We start from the raw sequence: 20,668 nt of genomic DNA, 5'->3' as shown, positions 1-20,668 counted from the left end.
GCTCACACTACTGTGCCCTGTGCCCTCTCCACAATTTACTCCTTCAAGTTTCTACGTAAAAGTCACCTCCTCCAGGAGGCCCTCCCTGACCACCAGCCTCCCTCCCTTTTTCTCTCCGAGAGTCTATAATCGTTTGGAGTTCCTGCTGGTTGACTCCAATAGGGAGAGGGGTCTTCCCTGTCCCCACAGACCCCTGTGACTGCCCCACCCCAACTCACCACCAGCTGGGCACTCCTCTGCAGCTCCAGGGCCTGGGCAGCCTGCTGCTGCAGGTACAGGAATTCCTGCTGCCGCAGAAAGTGCTGCTGGGAGAAGAGCTGCAGCTGCTGGGCATGGTGCAGGGAGCTGCGGCCCGGAGGGTACAGGGCTGGCCAAAGGGGTGGCACCGCAGCCCGCTCCATCAGCTCCGCTGGAGGGAGACAGACAGTGAGACTGCACCCACCTGACACCATCGCCCCACTGTACAGGTGGAGAAGCTGAGCCAGAGAGGGGACCTTCACACAGGGCCCTGTCCACACCCCACCCAGGACATCCCGGAGGCCTTGCATCTGGAGCGTGCCAGATGAGGACTCTCAACTCCTTCCCCCATTACACCCAGGAGCCTGCCAAGTGGGTTACAAGGAAGAGGAGCACTGAGGTGGGGGGGGGGGGGTGTCCATGCCCCACCAGGTGGCCCTGCTTTGGCTCTCCACATGGTTTCTGGGCAGGAGCTTATCACAAGGACCTCTGTGGTTTATCACACGTGGAAACCATGGACGGACGTCAGAAAGTCCTTTCTGAGCCCGTCTGCCTACCACCTGTTCTGCCGGGGAGACCCCCTCCCAGCAGGAGGCCCTGGCATTTAGGACAGTCTCCCTCTGGGTGAGGCCACCACTTACCAAAGTGAGGCAGGTGATCGCTGGGAATGACCACCAGCTGACCTGACTGGGGGTCCCTGACAAACTGGTAGGCTGATGGCAGGGAGCCCCCCAGGCCAGGTGGGAAGGCAGGCGCCATGCCCTGATGCAGAGACGGGGGACCCAAGCCTAGGAGAGACCCAGGCCCAAGTCAGTGCTGGTAACCCTAGGCCCAGCCCCTACCCTGCCCACTCCTCAGGCCCTCACCTCTTGGGGCCTCCCTGGGGGGTGAGGCTGGCTCATTGTCTGAGCACGGGTCCCGGCTCTCCCACCCACGGTCCCATCCCTGCACCAGCTCCAGCAAGAATCACATGGGGCTACTCTGTCCCCATCGACTGCCCCACCCCTCCCACCAGATAAGGGAGAAATAACCCCACTCACCATAGGGGTGTCCAGCAAGCCACATGGAGGTGCTGCCTGAACGGGGCAGCCAGGGGTGAGTGGCCAGGTGGGCTGCGGGGTCGGCGGACCAGCGACCTGAGCCTGCCAATGCTGGGCCCCCTGTCACCATGAGGTTGGGGTTCAAGCCATTAGCAGCACAGCTGGTGGGGTGTAGCCGGGCCAGGTCGGCCAGCTCCTTACTTTCTCTAGAAGGAAACAGAGTCATCAGCAACAGCCCGACGGCCCCAGGGACATCGTTCCAAGTAAGCGGTGGACAACCAGGCCACTGTTAGGACAACACCGCACCCACACTATAGAGCATGTGCTCAGACTCAGAAAAGGGTCCCCAGGGCCCTCCCCTGGAAAGGGGCTGTGGGGTCCAGCAGAGTCCCCCGGCCCAGGGTCAGGGTCCTAGGTTAGGGAAGCTCCCACGCAGCTCAGCACCATGGGCCCTGTGGTCAAGGGGCCATGCCCATCTAAGGTCACCCCAGCCACCCCCTCCAAGATGGGGGAGCCTCCCAGACGCCGGGCCCTGCTGTCCCCAAGCCCTCACCTGAGCAGCTTCTCCTGGTCCCGGTCCAGCCGCGCCCCCAGCAGCCTCTCCTCCCGGTGCCGGGCCCGCTCATCCCCACAGTCCTCATCGGCCCGGCCATGTCCTGCAGGGAGTCGGCAGGCAGTGAGCCCCAGTCCAGGGGCCCCCAAAGTCCTCCACGTCTGACTGGCTCCTTCCCCCTGGAAGGCCTGCCCCCCCAAACCCCGCCAGGCATCCTCTGTGCCAGGGAGGGACCCTCCATCGCCCCGGAGAGCCTCTCTGTAGCTCGCACAGGTAGCTGGGCGCCGTGGGAAAGCATCAGAAAACCGGTCACGTGATAACCTGCCGGGAGACCGCGGGGGTTCGCTGCACTACCTACTACTCTAATGTCAGCAAGGCAGGCGGGGGGGCCACGGGGCAGTCAAGGTAGAGGGGAAACCACAACCCAGAAACGAGGCCGGCGGTCAGACGCACAGCCAGACGCAGGTCACGGGCAATCAGCTGCCACCCTGAGGTCCTGCCACAGTTCTTTCGTTACAGGCATGTGGCTAATCTTTTAACAATCAAGACAGAAAGTAAAACCAGAGAACGCTGTCCACGCAGGGTGAGAGATGTGGGAGCTGCCACCCACTTCCCCGTCCTGCCCCGGGGCACAGCAGGTGCCCCTCTACCCGTGGCTGGTTCAGCTTCATCTTCTGTGAGCTCCCTGCTCCCCCAGAGCAGAGAAGGTGGGTCCCCAAGTCCAGCCTGGCACATGCGCGGAGGGGGGCCGGAACCCCCCCTGCCTGCACGGTCCACCATCCCCTGCCCCAGCCCCCTCGTCTTGGGTATTCTCCACATCCTGAGCCAGAAATTGGTGCCCTGCAGCAGCCCTTGGCAGCCCAGGGCATGGCAGACGGCGGTCGCTGGTGGCAGAGTCCACGCAGCAACTGGCTGAGACTTGTCGTGAAGGAGAGCCCAGTGAAGCTCAACTCAGAGTCGGTCTCTGGGGCTGGTGTCCTCCGACCCACCCAGGGCTGCTATGGGTAAGCAGGTGGGCACTAGCCCAGGACCCCACCCACAGGGCACACCCACCCATCCTCAGGATCCTGTGAACCTCAGGCAGCCTTGGCCCCTAAGACACGGCCCTCTCGGGAGGTGCGCTCAAGGAAGAGCCTGCCCCAGCCCCTGGCACACAGATGTCACTGCTCTGCTGGAGACGAGGTCCCCACCGGGGTCCACTGGAAGCCCGACCCTCGTGGGCAAGGATCCCATTTACAATGCTGCCACTGCACCTCTTCCCCTCATTTCTCCCTTTCTGCAGCCCCCAAACCAGGAGCTGACAAAGAACAGAGCCCCAAGAGAGGTTCAGGAAGGTGGGAGCCCGCCAGCCCCAGTCAAAGGCGAGGAGCTGGGAGAGGGCACAGTGACATGCCCGACAGACCAAGGATGCCAAGGGACAGGCAGGTAGCCGAGCACTGGGAAGAAGGCGTGTCCCTCGAGGCAGTGGGCCACCTGGGGAGCTGGCCTGAATGTTCTGGAAGTTCTGGGGAGTTCCAGGCCCACGACAGGGAAGCACAGAGCAAGTTCAAGCAGGGAAAAGCCAGCGCGTTGGGGCAGGAGCGGGGGAGGCAAGGGGAAGAGCTGTCCTGTCTTCCCAGCTTCCTGCCCTGCCCTCATGGGACACAAAGGAGCATCCCTGGCCACCCACTATGTCATTTCACACAGGCTGAGGTCGGCAAAGACACTGGGCAGACACTCCATCCACACTGGAGTGAAGTCACCACACTGTCCCCAGCACGTGGCAGGCAGGGCAGGGAGCAAAGCAGAGGCTGGCGGTGGGAGGGCGATGCAGCCCAGGTAGGTGCCCCCAGCCTCCAACATCACTGTGGTTCCCATCCCATCTGCGAAGCTGGAAGCGACAGGCGCTCCCTCCCAGGGCTGCTGGGGGGATATGGTGACGAGTTCTGTGTGAAAACAGCGACCTAACGGGGTAAGGACAGTGTTCCCGCAGGGCCGCCTGCTCACGGGGCTGACTGAGCTTGTCTGCTGGGCGCAGGCGCTGTTGTCTGGGACTCTCAGGTGTAGATCATCTTAGTCTACCTCAGGGTAAAACCCCCCTGAAACCAGACCAGGCCCTGAGGACTCGGGGGGCCTTTCTCCGGAAGGATCTAGGGCTCACAGACATTGTAGAACATTTAAGATCCTAACACCTTGAATGTGAATGGAAAAGGCAGACCTGTTTATGAAGCACCTACTCTGTGCCTATCAGCCCACCTGGTGTCAAGGAAGGAGGTGGCCCTTGCTCCCGCCACGTGGGAAAAGGGGCTTAGGCCTCTTGTTCAAGGTCACACAGCTGTAAGAGGCAGAGCCTGGATTCGAACCCCCGACAGGCAAAGGGCTTACTCCACAAAGTAGGAGAGGGGAAGAGGCCAAGAGACTTGGGGTGGGTGACCGACTACCTGGCCGGGGTACCCCGACTCCTCCTCTCCCTCAAAGGCCCAGACTGGGGAGAAACCTCTACTTCTTATGAGAGTTTATTTTAAGGAGAGGAAGAACTCAGCCACCTACTTTCAACTGTCAGCAGCAACAGAGAAAGGCAGCTTCAGACTAATCCCTGGAGGTCTCATCCCACACCTGCCACATGCTCCCTCTCACGCACTCACACACTCCTTGTCACACACACTGGTAAGCACATTCTCTCTCACACACACCCTCCCTCTCTCAGTCTCTCTCACGCACACTCACCATCCCATAGACACAGGTCCCTTGGGCAAGGGCAGGTACTCTGGGCTCCAGGGTGAGTCCTGGCGACCGTGTGCCCCCAACAGGGGTGCTACACTGTGTCACATGAGCATTCTTTAAGGGAAAGGACCCAAAGAGATTCTCTGCCTCCCAGAGGTGTCCACAGCCCGAAACCTCTGACCCTAGTGGGAGGACTTGTCCACCACTGAGCCAGCCACCTCCAAGCCAAGGGCTACTGCCCACTCCCCTTCAATCCCAGACTAAGTCAGGCCCTGGTGTGAGGCCCCTCAGGGTCAGTGGATGGGAGTTCCCTGGCCAGAGGGGAGGGGGAGGGGCTCCACACAGAACAATGGGCTCACTCAGTCATTCAACAAACATTCCCTAAGATGGCTCACTCTGACGCATCCAGGCCAGATGCTGATCCTCTGCAGCCACAGTGTGTGTGTGCAGAGGGGCCGGGGCTGATGTGAGGCCCAGGGTGGCCCATGCCTTACAGGGTTCCTCTGGGAGAGCGGAGCTGAGGCAGTGGGTCCAGGAGGCAGCTATGACAGCACACAGCAGTGGCCGCTCACCATGGACCGAGCATGAAGCCCTGCAGTCAGCTAGGGTGGGCACAGGAGGGCCAGGACGAGGGAGGGGAGGAGGGAGGCCCAGGAGACGTGCACCCAAGATGCCTACGCAGCCTACAGAAGTCTGGAAGGTGCAGGGAAGGCGGCCGTGTGGGCGCCATGGACAGGGACCACGGATGTGGGCACAGCCTGAGCAAACCCAGGGTCCCAACAAAAACGCCACAAATATCAGCTCTCCAAAATCCTAGGAAGGACTCCAACAGTGAAACATGCGAGGGACCAAAGGACATGGAAGCAACCCACCCAATTCTAGGAAAATATTCAGCTTCACTAGTAATTAAAAGGAATGCACTATTCACCCTGGCCGGTGTTGCTCAGTGGGTAGAGGGTCGGCCTGTGCACCGGAGGGTCACGGGTTTGACGCCGGGACAAGGGCATGTACCTGGGTTGGAGGTTTGACCCTCCCCTCCGGTAGGGGTGGGATGCAACTGATCGATATGTCTCTCCCACAGGGATGTTTCTCTCTCTCCCTCCTTCCTTCCTCCCTCCATTCCACTCTCTCTCTCAAAAAAAAACAATGGAAAAAATATTCTCATTCCTAAGGTAAGGACTTAAAAAAAAAAAAATGCACCATTCATCTCAACCTAACTTAGCAACAGTTTTCTAGTAACATTAAAACACAATTTTGAGGAGCCTGAAATGAAATGGACACACACTGCTAACAGGCACGTAACTACCTACCTAAGAAGTCACTAAGGTACTGCATCCAAGACCCACCAGGACGCCGGGGCCCTAACTAGTTTCCACCTGTCACACTCAGTCACCCATTCACTCACTTATCAAACACCTACTACGCGCCAGGCCCCATGCTTGGTACTGGGCACACTGAACTAGCGAAGGCACGGTTACCTCCCTCAAGGACTTCGAAAGGAAGACTTTAAAGCGAGTCTATTCCTAGGCACCTATTCTTAGAACAGGGGCGGGGAACTCCAGCCCGAGAAATCATTGGGTCTGGCCCCCGCCAAGGCAACCGCAGGCGGGACTCGAGATTCAATAAATCTAGCAGCTTTTTTTTCACAGCTAATTTTTAAGTTGATAATTCTGTATGGCCTGCGCATGATGTTATAAATAGCCAAATGGCCCTCGGCAGAAAAAAACGTTCCCCACCGCTGTCTCAGAAGATGACCGGAGACGTCGGGAAGACGCCACGCACAATATTCAATACAACGTTCTAAACACAGACAAGGTCGGAGGGAAAACTGCAATGCCTACCAGGGGCGTGGGCTAGCTGAACTGCGGTGGGTGCCCCATGGAGCAGTAAAGGCCAGTAAAGAAGTGAACCTTATAAATACGAGGTTGTACCGGCGAGGGGTCAACCCACACCCTTAACAGGTGAGAAACGCAGGGGCCCAAGATCCTGCACGCGCTGGGGCCGCTGCAGGAAGATGCGCGTCACACGGGAAAATGAACCCGGGGAAACACCTAAAGTGTTCAGGGTTTTGGAAGATATAATGGTCCTTTTTCTTCTTCCTCCGTCTGCGTTTCACACATTTTTCTATGTGCACCATGGAAAAAGCAATAAACTTTAAATAGCAGCTGCAGCCCCAAGGGCTTTGATAAAGGGTAAATAGTAGGAGGGAGGCGGGGAGAGTAGGGGGTGCAAGGAGGCTGGGGAAAGGAAGGTGGGAGAGGTACAGGCTGGGGGAGGCAAGGACCCACCTTTGACGTTGCTCAGGGACAGGGAGCGCTCCTGGTCCGCCAGGCCAGTCCCCAGCCGGCCGCCGCCGCCACTGTCCTTCTGCCGGGCCACAGCCACCGCGATGCCCACCGGCGGGTGTCGCACCTCGACCTCGCCCTGGGCACCGGAGCCCTCACGACCAAAGGCCTTGGCGCTCTCGGGCCTCTCCGGATCCCGCTTCAGCTGCCGGCCCCCAGCCGGGGCAGGGCCCCCAGGGTGAGGGAGGCGAGCCTGGGCACGTGGGGCACCCGTGGTGGTGGTGGTGGCGGTGGAGGCGGTGGTGCCGGTGAGGGCAGGCTCGGGCTTCATGGTGCCCAGGCCTCCAAAGGGGCTCTTCTTGCCGCAGGCGCCGGGGCGCACGGTGCCCGCCTCGCGCGCGAAGCTGCCGCTGTACTTGATGAGGCTCTGCATGGCCGAGGCCTCGGCGGGGCAGTGCGCCCCGGGGTGCAGGTCGGCGCCGGGCCGGGCGCGGGGCAGCGCGCCGCCGGGGTCCAGGTAGGCCTTCTTGGAGACGGCGGCCGCCTCCTCCTCGGCGCGGCTGGCGTGGTGGTGCTGCGCCGCCAGCACGGCCATCTGCGTGGTGGCGAAGTTGCCCAGCTCGAAAGGCTTCCACTTGGGCTCGGGGCCGGCCGGCGGCGGCGGGGGCGGCGGCGGGGGCGGGCGCGCAGGCTCCAGGCCGAAGAGCTTGGCGGCCTGCTGGGAGGAGGCGGCGGCGGGCGCGCGGGGGTTGCGCTCGCAGGGCCGCGGCTCCGCCTCGGGCTTGAGCAGCTCCTTGGCGGGGAGGTAGGCCCGGGGGTCCGGGGAGGCCCCGCGCGCGGCCCGGGACGGCGGGGCTTCGGGGGGCGGCGGGCGCTTGAGCGAGCGGATGACCGAGCTCTTCTCGCGCAGCGCCTCGGGCCGGTCCGGGGGCGGCCGCGGGGACCCGGGCGGCGCCTGCAGGACGCCGGGCCGGCCCGCCTCGCGCTCCCGGGCTCGCGCGTCGCGCGCCTGCGATGCGATCTGGATGGGCCCCGGGCGCTCGTCGAAGGCCTCCACGGAAGGCACGAAGGTGGGCGCCACCACGCGGTGCTCGCGGCCCGGCTCGCGCGCGGCCGCCGTGGGGAAGATGGTGTAGACGCCGGCGGGGCCGGGCTGCGAGGCGAAGGCGCCGCTGGAGGCGGCAGGGGGCGCGGGCGGGCCCTTGCCCGGCGGCGGCAGCGGCGGCAGCGGGGAGGGGCAGGGGCACGGCCCGGGCAGCAGGCCCTCCGCGCGCCGCAGCCGCGCGCACTCGTCCTGGCGCGGAGCGTCCTTGGCACCGCGCGCCGCGTCCGCCATCAGCGCGGGGAGCGCCGCGTCCCCCGCGCCGTTGCAGAGGCTCAGAGGGGACGGTGGCGGTGGGTTCTTGCTCTTGGACTCGGCGGTGGCCATGCCTGGTGCCCGAGGTGGCCCTGGCTCGGCCAGGAAGGGCGACAGGCGCTCCGCCAGGCGCGGGTGCCCACGGTCCTGGCGGCCCTCGGCGCGCGCCTCCTGGGTCAGGTCCACCACGCCGCGCGCCCCGGGGGCCTCCTCCCGGGCCCGCGCGTCCTTCTTGCCGAACAGCGGCGGAGGCTCCCCGCCGCGGCCCGCGCGCTCCTTGGCTGCACCTTCCCGCGAGGAGCCTTTGGCCGAGGCGCCCGAGGAGTGGCCGCCTGGGGTCCTGGAGGAGGGCGCCTGAGAGTGCAGGGCGCCCGGAGCCCCTGGGGCAGGCAGGTAGAAGCCGTCTGCGGAGAAGAGAGCGCACGGGGGTGAGCGCGCGCCCCCTCTGGCGGCCAGAGCTGAAGGAGCCCCCCCCAAGGGTGCAAAAGGGTGCCCTGAGACCCCAGGGTCAGGAAGGAGGGCGTCGCACACAGCAGCCCTTTAGAGGCCAGCATCTGGAGATGGACACAACCAAATTTAAATCTCGCTCTACTAACGGTTCTGGGCCTCGGTTTTCCCATCTGTGAAAGGGGGAGAGAGGCTGGTGTTGTGTTAAGAGCAGCTCAGAGCGCCTAAGAAGGTCGCCTAGCAGAGCACAACTAGAAAGCTCCAGAAGGCTGGGGAAGGGGGGGGCTGCCCAGCAAAACTGTGGGGGCCTTAGGGGATGGGGGCTGCCTGGAATACTGACTGTGCAGTGGTGGGGGCCCCAGAGAAACCCTTCGGAAGGTCTTCCCACCCCACAACCCTGTCTCCCTCTCCTGCCTCCTCACCTTTCTGGGTATCAAAAATGCTGGGCTGACCCAGCTGGCTGAGGAGGGGGCTCCCGCTGCTGGGGGGCTCCAGGTGGTTCAGGTGGAGGTAGGATGGGTACAGCCCACTGGGCAGGTGGGAGAAGCCTGGAAGAGAGAGAAGAAAAGTGGACTGGACCACCTCGTGCCTCCCACAAGGAGCGTCCCCTCTGGCCTCTTTCCCTTGGCTGTTGGCCCCCAGTGCAAGGAGCCTGAGGTTTCACACCAGCTGCCCGGGGTGAGGCTTGCCACTCTCCCAACCCAGGGGCTTTTTGGGCCTCCCTCCCGTATAGTCCTGGCAGCCTTCGGGGGCTCTGGCTCTGAAATCCACCAGGAGAATCAGATGGGTCCACCTCAGAGGGTGATGAGGAGTGTGGCAGGTCTCATCAGACCAATCGCTGCTTTGCCTTTATTATTCCCACTTAAACTCTAACAAACAAACAAAAACCAAAAACTGTGATACTCTTAATACCCCCATTTTATAGATGAGAAAATTGAGACTCAGAGAGGACCACTTGGCCAAGGTCACACAGCAGAGGAGCCTGGTTTTGAACCAAGGTCACCAGGATTCCTAATCTCAACCCAACACAGACATGGCATAATTGGTTCATTGGCCCCTTCCCTGCTGTGGGACCCCAAGCAGATCACTGGCCTTCTCTGAACCTCAGCTCACCCAACATCTCTGGACACCAAGAATTCTTCCTGCTGAGGGTCCTCCCAGCCTCCCTACCAATGATCCCAGAATCAGGGCCTTGCGGGACAGAGAAGACGGGAAAGGCCGCGGAGAAACAAGACGCCTAAGTGGGCACACGGGATGGACGCTCAAGATCAGCTCGGGAGGGCCCAGAAGGCCAGTCAGGTGGGTGCTGGGCATAGGAAGGGTCCTGATGCTCTGCCCCGGCTATGGGTCCTATAGGACCACAGGCCCATTGGACATCCCTGAGGGATTGGGGCCCCCGTTCCTGGGATGCAGGGCTGTCCCTGGCCACACTGGGCCCAGGGCTTCCCCCACAGGGCCATCTGATAATGACATTAAATAATCAAGACCCCCAGATACATGTTACCTCATTTAATCATTGAAACCACTCCTATGTTTTCTAATCTGTAAAATGGGTATAATGTTTTCACCTCCCGGCTTGTTCTGAGGATAAAGTGGGTTTAAGTATGCAGCGCCTGGCACACAGCACCCTATGTTTGCTATCATTATTACTAGTAATTTTTGGCAAAGGGGAAAATGGGAGTGTCAGGGAGGGCAGAGGGGCTGATGGCACACAGGCACCAGAAGTAGCCCCTGGGGGGCTAATGTGGGCTCAGATGGGACCCCACCCAGACGGACTGCCCAGCATCCCACGCCTAGAGTTAGAACTACTGTGCAGGGCACACACAATGGGGGGCAATGGCAGGAGCACTTGCTGAGGCTCTGACACACAGAGGAAATGGGGCAACTGTGGTCTAGGCCTGCAGTGGGTGCTCTCAGTACCCTAATCTTCCAGCACCGGGAGTACCACGGGACACCCAGGAGGCAGGAGGAGGGAGCTAGCACGCAGCATCCAAAATGCACCAGAGCCAAAGGTGGGGAAGGAACGCAGAGACCCCCCTTGACCCATCCCTTCACTGACAGGGGAAACTGAGGCTCCAGGGAGATCCAGATTTGCTCAGCGCCGGCAGGAAGCCAGACCCATGGACCCCCCACATTTAGGGGCATCACTGCAGAACTGCAACAGGAGAGCCCAGTGGACCCTGGTCCCACTGCTCCCATGATTAACGACCTGACTGCGCCAGGGAGACAGGCAAGCTGAACAAACCAGGCCCTGCCCTCAGAGCTCACTCTGGTAGCAAAATGGATATTTCACAAATAAACACACAGATAAATCCGCAGACCCAGTGAGAGGTGATGGGGGGGCAGGAGGGGGGGCCTAAAGGATGAACAGGAGACAGCCAGTGGGATGGGGTGGGGTGAGGGGCTGCAAGCAAGGAAACAGTTCATGCAAAGGTCCTGTGACAGCAACAAGAGGAAGCACTGAGCACTGAAAAACAGCAGGGGTGCCCAGTGACAAAGCTGAGCCCACCACAGCCCAGAGGGGTGACCCTGGAAAGGGAGGGGAGTGGGCAGACTTGGAAAGTGCTGGGGACAGCAGCCCTCACCCCGCCCACGGGACACTCCTTACCTTCATGGGCATGGGTGGCCCACAGCTGCACCATGGGCAGGTTGCTGGGGGTGGGGGAGCGGAAGGAGAGGTCAGAGGGCAGGGGCACCGGGCTCCCATGGGACGAGGCCGAGGGCCCCATCCCGCTGGCCACAAAGCTGCCCAAGAAGGCCTCGCCTGCAGAGAGAAGGGGGGCTGTCAGGCAGCCACCAGGCCACCGCTGCCTGGCCCACTGCCCCAGGATCCCTGTCTCTCCCCACTGCGAGGCTGACATTGGCCGCCTCACCCCTGCCCCTTGGCTTCAGGATGGGCCTGGGTCAACTCAAGCAGACAGAGCAAGGAAATCATCGCAGCAGACCCTCACCCCAAGGGCAGTGCCCCAGCGCTCTTGGCCCAAAGGTGGAGTACAGTTCTCCCTATCTACAGACGAGGCACGCTGAGGCTCTGGTGAGCAGCGACCTCCCAAGGCCATTGAGTAAGGAGGTGGCGGGGGGCTCATGGCCTGAACCCCTACTCCCTGTTCTGGGCTCCAGGACCAGGAAGACAACCACGAGTCAGAGAATGACCTCCCCAAGGACCCCACAGCAGCCCTGGACAGGCCCAGATCCCCTAAGTCCTCAGCAGGCCCCATGCACCCATTTAACAGATGAGCAAGCTGAGGCTCAGGTATGGAAAGTACCTGATCCCACAGCCAGTGAGCAGTAACTCACTGGGTCCCCAAACTACGGTGATTTAGTGAATGAAATCAGTGAACGAATGAGAGTCGTAAGCATGAGAGCCTATGCCTGTGCCAGGAAGCCCTGCCCAAAGAGCAGAATCCCCCACCCAGGGCCCCCCAAATGGGGGTGTAGTGACCGCTGCTTGTCAGGACAGTCGGCTGGGACCAGGGTGGAAACCGCACATGCTCCTGCCACGCCCCATTTGGCCAGGCTCACACCTGAAGAGATGCCTCCTCACTTCCACCACCCAGGGCGCTGCCCCTCAAGACCCATGCACCCCACCTTCCAGGGGAAGACCCTGGCAGGCCTTCAGTCACAGGCCAGGGGAGCCTGCAAGACTTAGGCAAGGGGCTTCCTTCCCTGGCCTCAATTTGCTCATTAGCAAAATGGAGACAATGCCCCACTGGAAGCACTGGGGGGGGGAGTCAGTCCTCCAGAAACACCCTCAGGAGGGACAGAGGCCTCCATGCAGAGCTGTCACCAGCACCCAGCGGGGCCAGCTCCAGCCCCCCTAGCTGTGCTTCCCATGTGTCCCTGGGGTGACCTGTCCAAGTCCCTGTGAGGCAGGTACTGTCTGTGACGGCCCAGAGGAAAGTAACTGCAGGGGGCATGCAGAGGACATGTGATTCTGGGGCCCAGGAGGCCCCAACCTGGCCCTCGTTGGCTCCCAGAGCCCCACCCAACCTGTGGGTCCCCAGCAGCCCCACAGGCAGGCCCTGCCTCCAACAGGTACTTATTCACCACCCCTCGGGTCCCAAGATCACAAAACATCCACCCGGTCCTTTCGGGTACTCATAGGGAAACTGAGACTGCAAGGAGCAGGGCCTCCGCCTCGGTCCCCTGGGGTGGTGACGGCAGCAGGCTGAACGACAGGAGGACACTGGCGCTGTCACCCCCCACACACACATCCGGGCCCCCAGCCTGTAGTCCAGCCCTGTGCAGGCCCCTCACCAGACTCCAGCGCCGAGGCCTCGGGACCCAGGGCCATGGTGGCCAGTCAGTCCACCCATGTGGTCCAGGCCTGGCATCGGGGCCTATAGGCCCTGCCAAGCCCCAGGCTTCCTCCTTGGCAGGCAGGGGTGGAAGGCTCCGGAAGCCGGCAGCCAGAAGTCTGCGCGGGGCTTACATCAGCCGCCAGCTCTTCCTGCCCCGGGCCGCGGAAGCCCAGTGGCCCGGACCTGCCCCTGCCCAGGCTTGTGAAACCCGCCCAGCAGCACCCCAGGCCCGGATGCTGCCAACGGCTCAAGCCCACCACAGTTTGGGGCTCAACGGTGCCCAAGCTCCCGCCCCCGAACAGCAAGCACGACAGAGGCATCTATTTGCACAAACCCACTGCCCTCCCCCCTCCCCACACTACCCTCCCCGCAAATGGCCAAGTGACGGACCTCAGGCACACACTAGATAAACCTGGGGTTGCAGGAAGCCGGGTGCCCACCTCCCTTCCACCTGGCCCTCTGGTGCCAGTCCCCAGGCCTCCTTCTAAGTCCCCTCCTCGCTCAATCTGCTTGGGCCTTCCCTGTGTCCTCGGGCCACGGGATCCCAGCCCCAATCACTGTCCCCACCTAGGACAAGTGGAAGTATGGATCTGTGTCCCAGCGGGCAGCGGAGCCCTCCATGTGGGTGAGGGTGGGGGCCCTCACTCCCAGCCACGTCCTGGCACAGGTGGTGCCAGCTCTGGACCGAGCATTTGAGTGTTACAGGACGAGAGCAGGTGGCAGCATTAGGAGAGAAGGCAAGCCCAGCCCGACCCCCAAGGACACCGCATGCCACCCTGGGGCCCTCCTGGCTGGTCTCCCTGGGGTGGGGCACAGACAGCTGACCCCACCCCATGTCACCAGCATTTCCAGACTGCTTTCTGAGCCCCACCAGCATACCTGGCACTCTTCTCATGGTCTAGGTGTGCCCCCTTACCCCCCCAGCTCCTCACCCCCACCCCCAAGGACCCAGCACTGGCCACCTGGGTTCACCAAGAAGGGTGTGGGCTTCCCAGGCTCCAGGGACAGTGTCAAATCCTCCAGCACAGCCTGGGGTGGAAGGGATTTCCTTCCTCCCACCACTGGCTGAGCTGAAGGCCTGGCCCCCACCCTGGGTCCCAGGCCACCCCTTGGTGACCACAGGCCCCTCAGCTCACCCACCTAAGTAACTCACTCAACAAAGCAAAGACCAGTGACCGGAAACCTAAAACGCGAGGGCAACCGTAACCAACTATCACCCTTCATCGTAATAACGGGAAACCCAGCCCACAGCGGTCCCCACGCTGTGCACGCTCAACCTCCACCTCACAGGTAGTCTCGCCGCCCTTCGAGGGGCACAGAGGACCATGGACAACCACAGACAGCCACAAGTCACAGGGCTCAGGGCACGGCTGGGGTGAGCCCCGGCGCCCAGCAATCCAGCACTGCACCCCTCCCAGGGGCAGTCATGCTCGGGACACCAGGAGAAGGCCCGGGAGAGCATTCCTGCTGTCCTGCCCGCCATCCCCATCAGATCAGGGTCCAGCCAAATGACACCCACCGGCCCCATAACCAGCGGTGCCCAACACCTGTGCTACGTCTGCCCTGGACACTGCAGCAGGCGCTGGCCACTGTGGCAACTCGAAATGTGGCTGGTGAGACCAAGGAACCACATCTCAAGTTGTATTAAATTTTCATTAATTCAGACTTAATTTAGCCACAGTCTGGGCTGAAAGCTCCTCCCTGTCGGAAACGGGCGTGGGGCCAGGGCCCGGGCCTCTAACAGGCCAGTCAGCCACCGTGGGGCAGGATTGGACAGAAGGGTCCTGGGGGGAAACAAAGACACAAACCCTGGCTCTGATGCCCACTGGTTCTGTGACTTTGGGCAAGTGCCTTGATTTCCCCAGGCTGCGGGGAATGGACGACACAGTGACATCTGCCCCTGCAGGTGGCCGTCTTCATATTTCTAAAAGGCTTTCATGAAGTGCCATGCAAGGCCGGCTGCCGCTATTACTGTCGTTCTCACTATTTATAGTTACAAACCCTGGGGTTCGAGAAGCCGAGCCACTGCTCAAATGCTCAAGGTCAGGGTCCGAGCGGGACCACTTCCTCTACCCCAGTTCCTGCCTTAAAATAAAACATTAGCTTTGAAACCAGAGAGCTGGTGGTGACCCATGACGGGTACACTAAATACCAGTGAAATGCCCGCTTTCAAATGCTTAATGCACGTTATGTGAATTTCACCTCGATTTTTTTTTAAAAAGCAACAGGTAAGCCCTAGCCAGTTTGGTTCAGTGGTTAGAGCATCAGCCTGAGGACTGAAGGGTCCCGGGTTTGATTCTGGCCACGGGTACCTACCTCAGTTGCGGGCTTGAACCCCAGCCCATCGGAACATGTGTGGGAGGCAACCAATCGATGTGTCTCTCTCACATCGGTGTTTCCCTCCCTCTCCCCCCCTTCCACTCTCTCTGAGAAGCAATGGAAAAAATATCCTCAGGTGAGGGTTAGGAAATAAGTGAAAAAATAAAAAGCAACGCGTCAGATCTGCTCTCACCTAGAACTCCGGCAGCACTGCCCAGGCCCCAGGGCAAAGCAGGTCCCAGAGGCACAGCAGTTCCCAGGCTGGCACCTCCCCACCCTGGCTCACCCTCCCACAGTCCTGGGAGGGAAGGAGTCTGGTTACTCCATTTTACACACTAGAAAACTGAGGCTCAGAGAGGCTGCCCACATTACTGAGCCAAGGTGACCAAGTTGCTCAGCCAGCGCTACAAGGGATTGGCCACACGGAGCCCGGACTTTGGTCCAGTGGGGCATGGTACCTCGGACCCTGAGCAAAGGAAGCCGCACTCCCACCCACCCAGCACAGGGCCTGGCCCTTGGACGTGCTTAGAGAATGGTCTTCTCTTTCTCTGGTCCTAGGTGCCCAGTGAGAGGGAATGGTCACCCAGGGGCAAGAAAGGAGACACCAAGGCCGGCTATGAGGGGAATGTGTCGCCCACCTGCCATTGCCTGGAGGAGGGATCCAGGGTCCCTCTTGGAGCATAAGCAGCAGGGAGCTGGGATAAGACATGTCAGACCCCCCCACCCCCTCTGCACTGAGCTGACAGGCCCTCCCCTGGCTGGTACCCACCAACATCCCAGCCCCTCCCATCTCACATGCCAACAGCCATGAGCAAGCTCCCTGGGAAACCAGCAGGGACCATGAGCTTGAAGTTGCAGGCCAGCCTGTCTGTGCCATTGCCACCCCCCTCACCAACATCCAGAACACGGGGTCTGCAGACTCGGACGCTGGCCAATGGCCAGGGTCGCCAGAAAGCAGAACTGAAATCCAAAGGCCCTTCCCCTCCCTTCCTTCTTTTTAAAATATATTTTTATTGATTTCAGAGAGAGGAAGGGAGAGAGAAACCTCAATGATGAGAGAGTCATGGATCGGCTGCCTCCTGCAAGCACCCCTCTGGGGATCGATCTCACAATCCAGGCATGTGCCCTGACAGGGACTCAAACTGAGATCTTCTGGATCCTGGGTCGATGCTCAACCACTGAGCCACGCCCGGGTGGGCCCGCCCTCCCTCAACACTTGCGCAGGGCTCCTGCCCGTTAGAGGCTGGGGGGTGCGAGCCACCCAGGTGCCCTCCATAAGGGGCATGCTATGCAATCTGCTGGCAGGTCCCCACAGAAGGTGACGGTGAGGCCGCCTCGCCAGCCAGCGGAAACTCGCCTCTGCAATGCAGGGAGTCGCTGGTGACCTTTCTGGAAGCCAACTATACAATGGGCACCTGAAGTCCTGGCTGGTGGGAGCGAGAGGTGGACTTGATGAGATGATGATGGGTACAAAGGTTTGGTCAACAGTCAAGGGCCTTATCACGACCAGGGGCTGGACAGGAATATGGAACGGCCTGGACTCCGTTCCTCCCTCCAGATCCCACAGATGATCTGTAAACATCTCGCTCCCTTCTCTTGCAGCTCAGGTGACGCTGGATGAAGTGGCCTCCCTAACCACCCCACCCCCACGCCCTTCCTTCCCGGGATTATTTTCTCCTCGGTGCTTATCACCCTTTACGATACCACACACGTTAGTTCCTTCTTCATTGTGTTTCCGTGTTTATTGTCCCTCTCCACCCACTGGAACAGGCCGCGGCAAGCTTTGTCTTGCAGGGGCCAGGTAATAAATACTTTAGGCTTTGCAGGCCTATTCTGCCTGCTGCGGCATAAGCAGCCCTAGACAATACTTAATCGACTGGGCTTGGTTCCAATAAAACTTTATTTACAAAAATGGGAGGTGGGTCAGATTGGGCCCTAGTTTGCAGACGCCTGCATTACAATGTGGGTTTCCTCCATCCCTGGTGCTCCACACAATGTACATAGTAGGTTCTCAATTCATATTTATGGTGGGGGATGGGCAAGGTCAGGATCAGCTGGGCTAAGGAAGGGGGGCCCTTTCGTGGGGCCCTACCTCCCAGCCAGCGCAGGGCTTGCTCAAGGCTTCAGGGCTTCCACAGGGAATATAGTCGGTGATGTAATAACTACATATGGTGTCACACATCTGAGGACATTTTTTCCTTTTCTTTTTTTAATTGATTTCAGAGAGAAGAAGGGAGAGGGAGGGAGAGATAGAAACATCCATGATGAGAGTCATTGATCGGCTGCCTCCTGCACACCGCCTGCTGGGGATCGAGCCCGCAACCCAGGCATGTGCCCTGACCGGGAACTGAACAGCGATCTCCTGGATCCTAGGTTGATGCTCAGCTGCTGAGCCAGACCAGCTGGGCCAAGGATATTTTTTCCATTGCTTTTCAGAGAGAGTGGGGAGGGAGACAGAGAGAGAGAGACACACATTGATTAGTTGCCTCCCAGGGTCGGGAATTAAGCCTGCAACCAAGGTATGTGCTTTTGGCTGGAATTGAACCTGGGACCCTTTCATTCCACAGGCCAGTGCTCTAACTGGCTAGGGCTAATTTTTACAAATTTTTGATTAATTTTTTTTTAAAAAAAGGGCTTTAAGCTTTTGCTTCAGTATCTCCCATCTCCCCTCAACTCTGGAAGGGAGGATTCCTGTCCCTTTTACAGATAAGGAAACTGAGGCTCTGATTCCAAAATCTACACTTTCACACTCAGTCACACCACCCAGACACTAGACCCTATTTTCTTATTTTCACTCCCAAATACCCCTCCCTAGCCAAACACAGAACAAATATATCTTCCATTTCTCCTTTAAAACATTCGGGCCTCGCAAGCAAGGGACCACATCTGTTAAGATGTCTATCAGAGCATCTGGTCGGCAAGATCAAATCAGGGTTATCACCCACAAAAGAGCTCATTCCAGCCCAGAGCATGTGACTCGGGCGTTTCTATGGCAGCCGCTGCAAACAGCGAGGACCCTCTGAATAAAATGACCTTCAGGCTCCCGATGATCCAATTCCATTTGGAGATTTCTGTACTCTCTAAGCCAGAGGATGAGTTAAAGCCCTCACTGTATAAAGAATCTTATCACTCAGCCAGACTCCCAACCACGTTACAAACAAAAAAAGAACTATGGGAAATGGCTGAATTCAGTAAAAAGTTAACCGCTGTTAGTATTACAAGAAACTGTCAAAACAGGGTGATGTCATTTGCATCCATCCAATTGGCACATGTGCAGTTTGGTTGTAGGAGAGCAGGATGGGAGGCAGGGAGGACCAGGGCAGGGCCAACCCATCCGCAGCTTTTGGAAAGCAAATGAGCAGAGCTGATCAAGGCCCGGGAAGGCGCAGACCCCCGTCTGGGGGGTCCTTCCCAAGGAAGTCGCCAGGCTTGCGGGCAGAGATGTACTCACTAGGATGCTCAGGGCAGCCAAAGTCATCTGCAAATTTAATTCAATCCCAGTCAGACCCCAGAGGGATGGGCACCGTGAGATTCCTCTTACATGAGGACCTAGAGGACTCAAGTTCATGAAGACAGAAAGTAGAAGGGGGGAGTGCCAGGGCCTGGAGGAGGGGGTGGGGAGTAGTCATTTCATGGGGACAGGGTTTCAGCTTGGGAAGATGGAACCCTCCTGAGGATGGATGTCAGTGATGATGACATGTCAATGTGAATGTACTACATGCGGCTGAATTGTACACCTATAGAAACAGTTAAAACAGTAAATTTATGTTATGTGTATTTTACCAGTTAAGAAAAAGTTATATAGCCTGGCCAGGCGGGGCTCAGCAGTTAAGCATCGACCTTTATTACAGGAGATCGCGGTTCGATTCCCGGTCAGGGCACGTGCCCAGGTTGCGGGCTCGATCCCCAGCCGGGGGCATGCAGGAGGCAGCTGATCAATGACTCTCATCATTGATGTTTCTCTCTCTCTCCCCCTCCCTTCCTCTCTCTGAAATCAATAAAGACATATTTTTAAAAAAGAAAAAATGAGGTGAGAATTAAAAAAATAAAGAACAGCCAAGACAACCTGGGAGGTGAAGAACAGGGTGTGAGGACTCACGCTATCAAACAGCACCCCGCCTGCACCTCCAAAAAGGAAGCTGCTGGGCGCCGGCAGGGCCGTGAGCAGACTGGGACGTGGGGCGGCACATCCTGAAACAGGCCCGCAGGTGCACGCGGCGGGCCAGGCTGCTTCTGTAATAAACGCTGCTGGTCAGCTTGGATCTCCACCTGGGAGAAGCCGTGAACTTGACCCCTTACGTCACAGCACACACAGAAATCGGCCGCAGGCGGGCAGCAGGGCTGGTGTGAGAGGCAAACTGAGAAAGCTCCTGCAAGGGACGCTGGAAAATACCGTCAGGGCCTGAGCGCAGGCAGCCGAAGGTCCCTAAAGACCATGCAAACGCACGAACCACGAAGACAAGACTGACACACCGGGTTCCATGAAAATAAACTCCTACTCATCACACGACACCATTAGGAGAGAGAAAAGGTGACCCGCCACCTGGGAAAAGACCTCTGTGATATGTCACCAGTATGTCCCCTCTGCAGCTTGTATCCAGAATAAATAAAGAATTCCTGCAAGTCAATAAGAAAACGACAGACAACTCGGTGTAAAAATGGCAAACGGAGGGTCACAAGTCAAAATGCCCCAATGGCCAGTAAACCCACCACAAGGTACTCAGGCTCCTAAACCATGGAGGAAATGTGGATTAAAACTACTGCACACCCACCACCAGAAGGGTTAAAATGCCAGAAAGGAGAGAAGGGCCAGAGGGAGCGTAAATTAGGACAACCGCTCTCAGAGCGCTGCAGAATCCACCAACCCTCTGACCCAGCCTCGCCCTCGCAGGTATGTGCAGAATCTTCCCACCAATAATGGCCAACATTGGAAAACAACCCAAATGTCCATCACCAGCTGGATAAACAGACCGGGACATGACCATGCAATGGAACACCTTCAGCAAGAAAGATTACAACCACCCAGAACACACCATGATCGATCTCAGGACCGCACAAAAGAACACGCCACGTGCTTCCACCAACGTGAGGTGTGCAAACAGGTGGGGACAGGGGTCACCTTGGGACAGGGACGAGTAAGTGACCCACGGGCGTCTGGGTTTCTTTTTTAACCTGGTTGATGGTTACATGGGTGGTTTGTTGGTGAAAAAAAAAATAATTGAGTTGTACACATTTAAGATCTGCGCTCATTTCCCTGTGTATCTTAAAACCCTCCCGAAAAATATCCTTTAAAAAGAGATCATGGATGGGGGAGGGTCGATCTAAACACAAGCACAGTAAATGTTACATTTAGAGTAATTTTCATGGAAATCTCCATTGACAAAAGTTGTAAAAACAGAAACTAGTAAATAAATTAAAATGAGCCA

At 58.9% G+C, this 20,668-nt stretch overlaps 1 protein-coding gene across 2 annotated transcripts in view; it reads right to left on the bottom strand.

Moving 5' to 3' along the window:
* Positions 1–20,668, bottom strand: part of TNRC18 (trinucleotide repeat containing 18) — a 74,772-nt gene that overhangs the window by 42,222 nt on the left and 11,882 nt on the right. For both annotated transcript variants that reach the window (XM_087817017.1, XM_087817018.1), the window contains 7 exons: positions 11,231–11,386; positions 9,045–9,170; positions 6,822–8,579; positions 1,831–1,933; positions 1,278–1,483; positions 879–1,025; positions 219–409 (listed from right to left, as the gene is read on the bottom strand). In XM_087817017.1, coding sequence (XP_087673143.1) covers positions 219–409; positions 879–1,025; positions 1,278–1,483; positions 1,831–1,933; positions 6,822–8,579; positions 9,045–9,170; positions 11,231–11,386 — 2,687 coding nt within the window. The remainder of the gene's footprint in view (positions 1–218; positions 410–878; positions 1,026–1,277; positions 1,484–1,830; positions 1,934–6,821; positions 8,580–9,044; positions 9,171–11,230; positions 11,387–20,668) is intronic.

The sequence above is a fragment of the Miniopterus natalensis genome, chromosome 4 (assembly GCF_054644295.1).
Source record: "Miniopterus natalensis isolate mMinNat1 chromosome 4, mMinNat1.hap1, whole genome shotgun sequence".
Lineage (NCBI taxonomy): Eukaryota > Metazoa > Chordata > Mammalia > Chiroptera > Miniopteridae > Miniopterus > Miniopterus natalensis.
The sequence above is the reverse complement of the archived record's forward strand: the minus strand, read 5'-3'. Positions and strand labels throughout refer to the sequence as shown.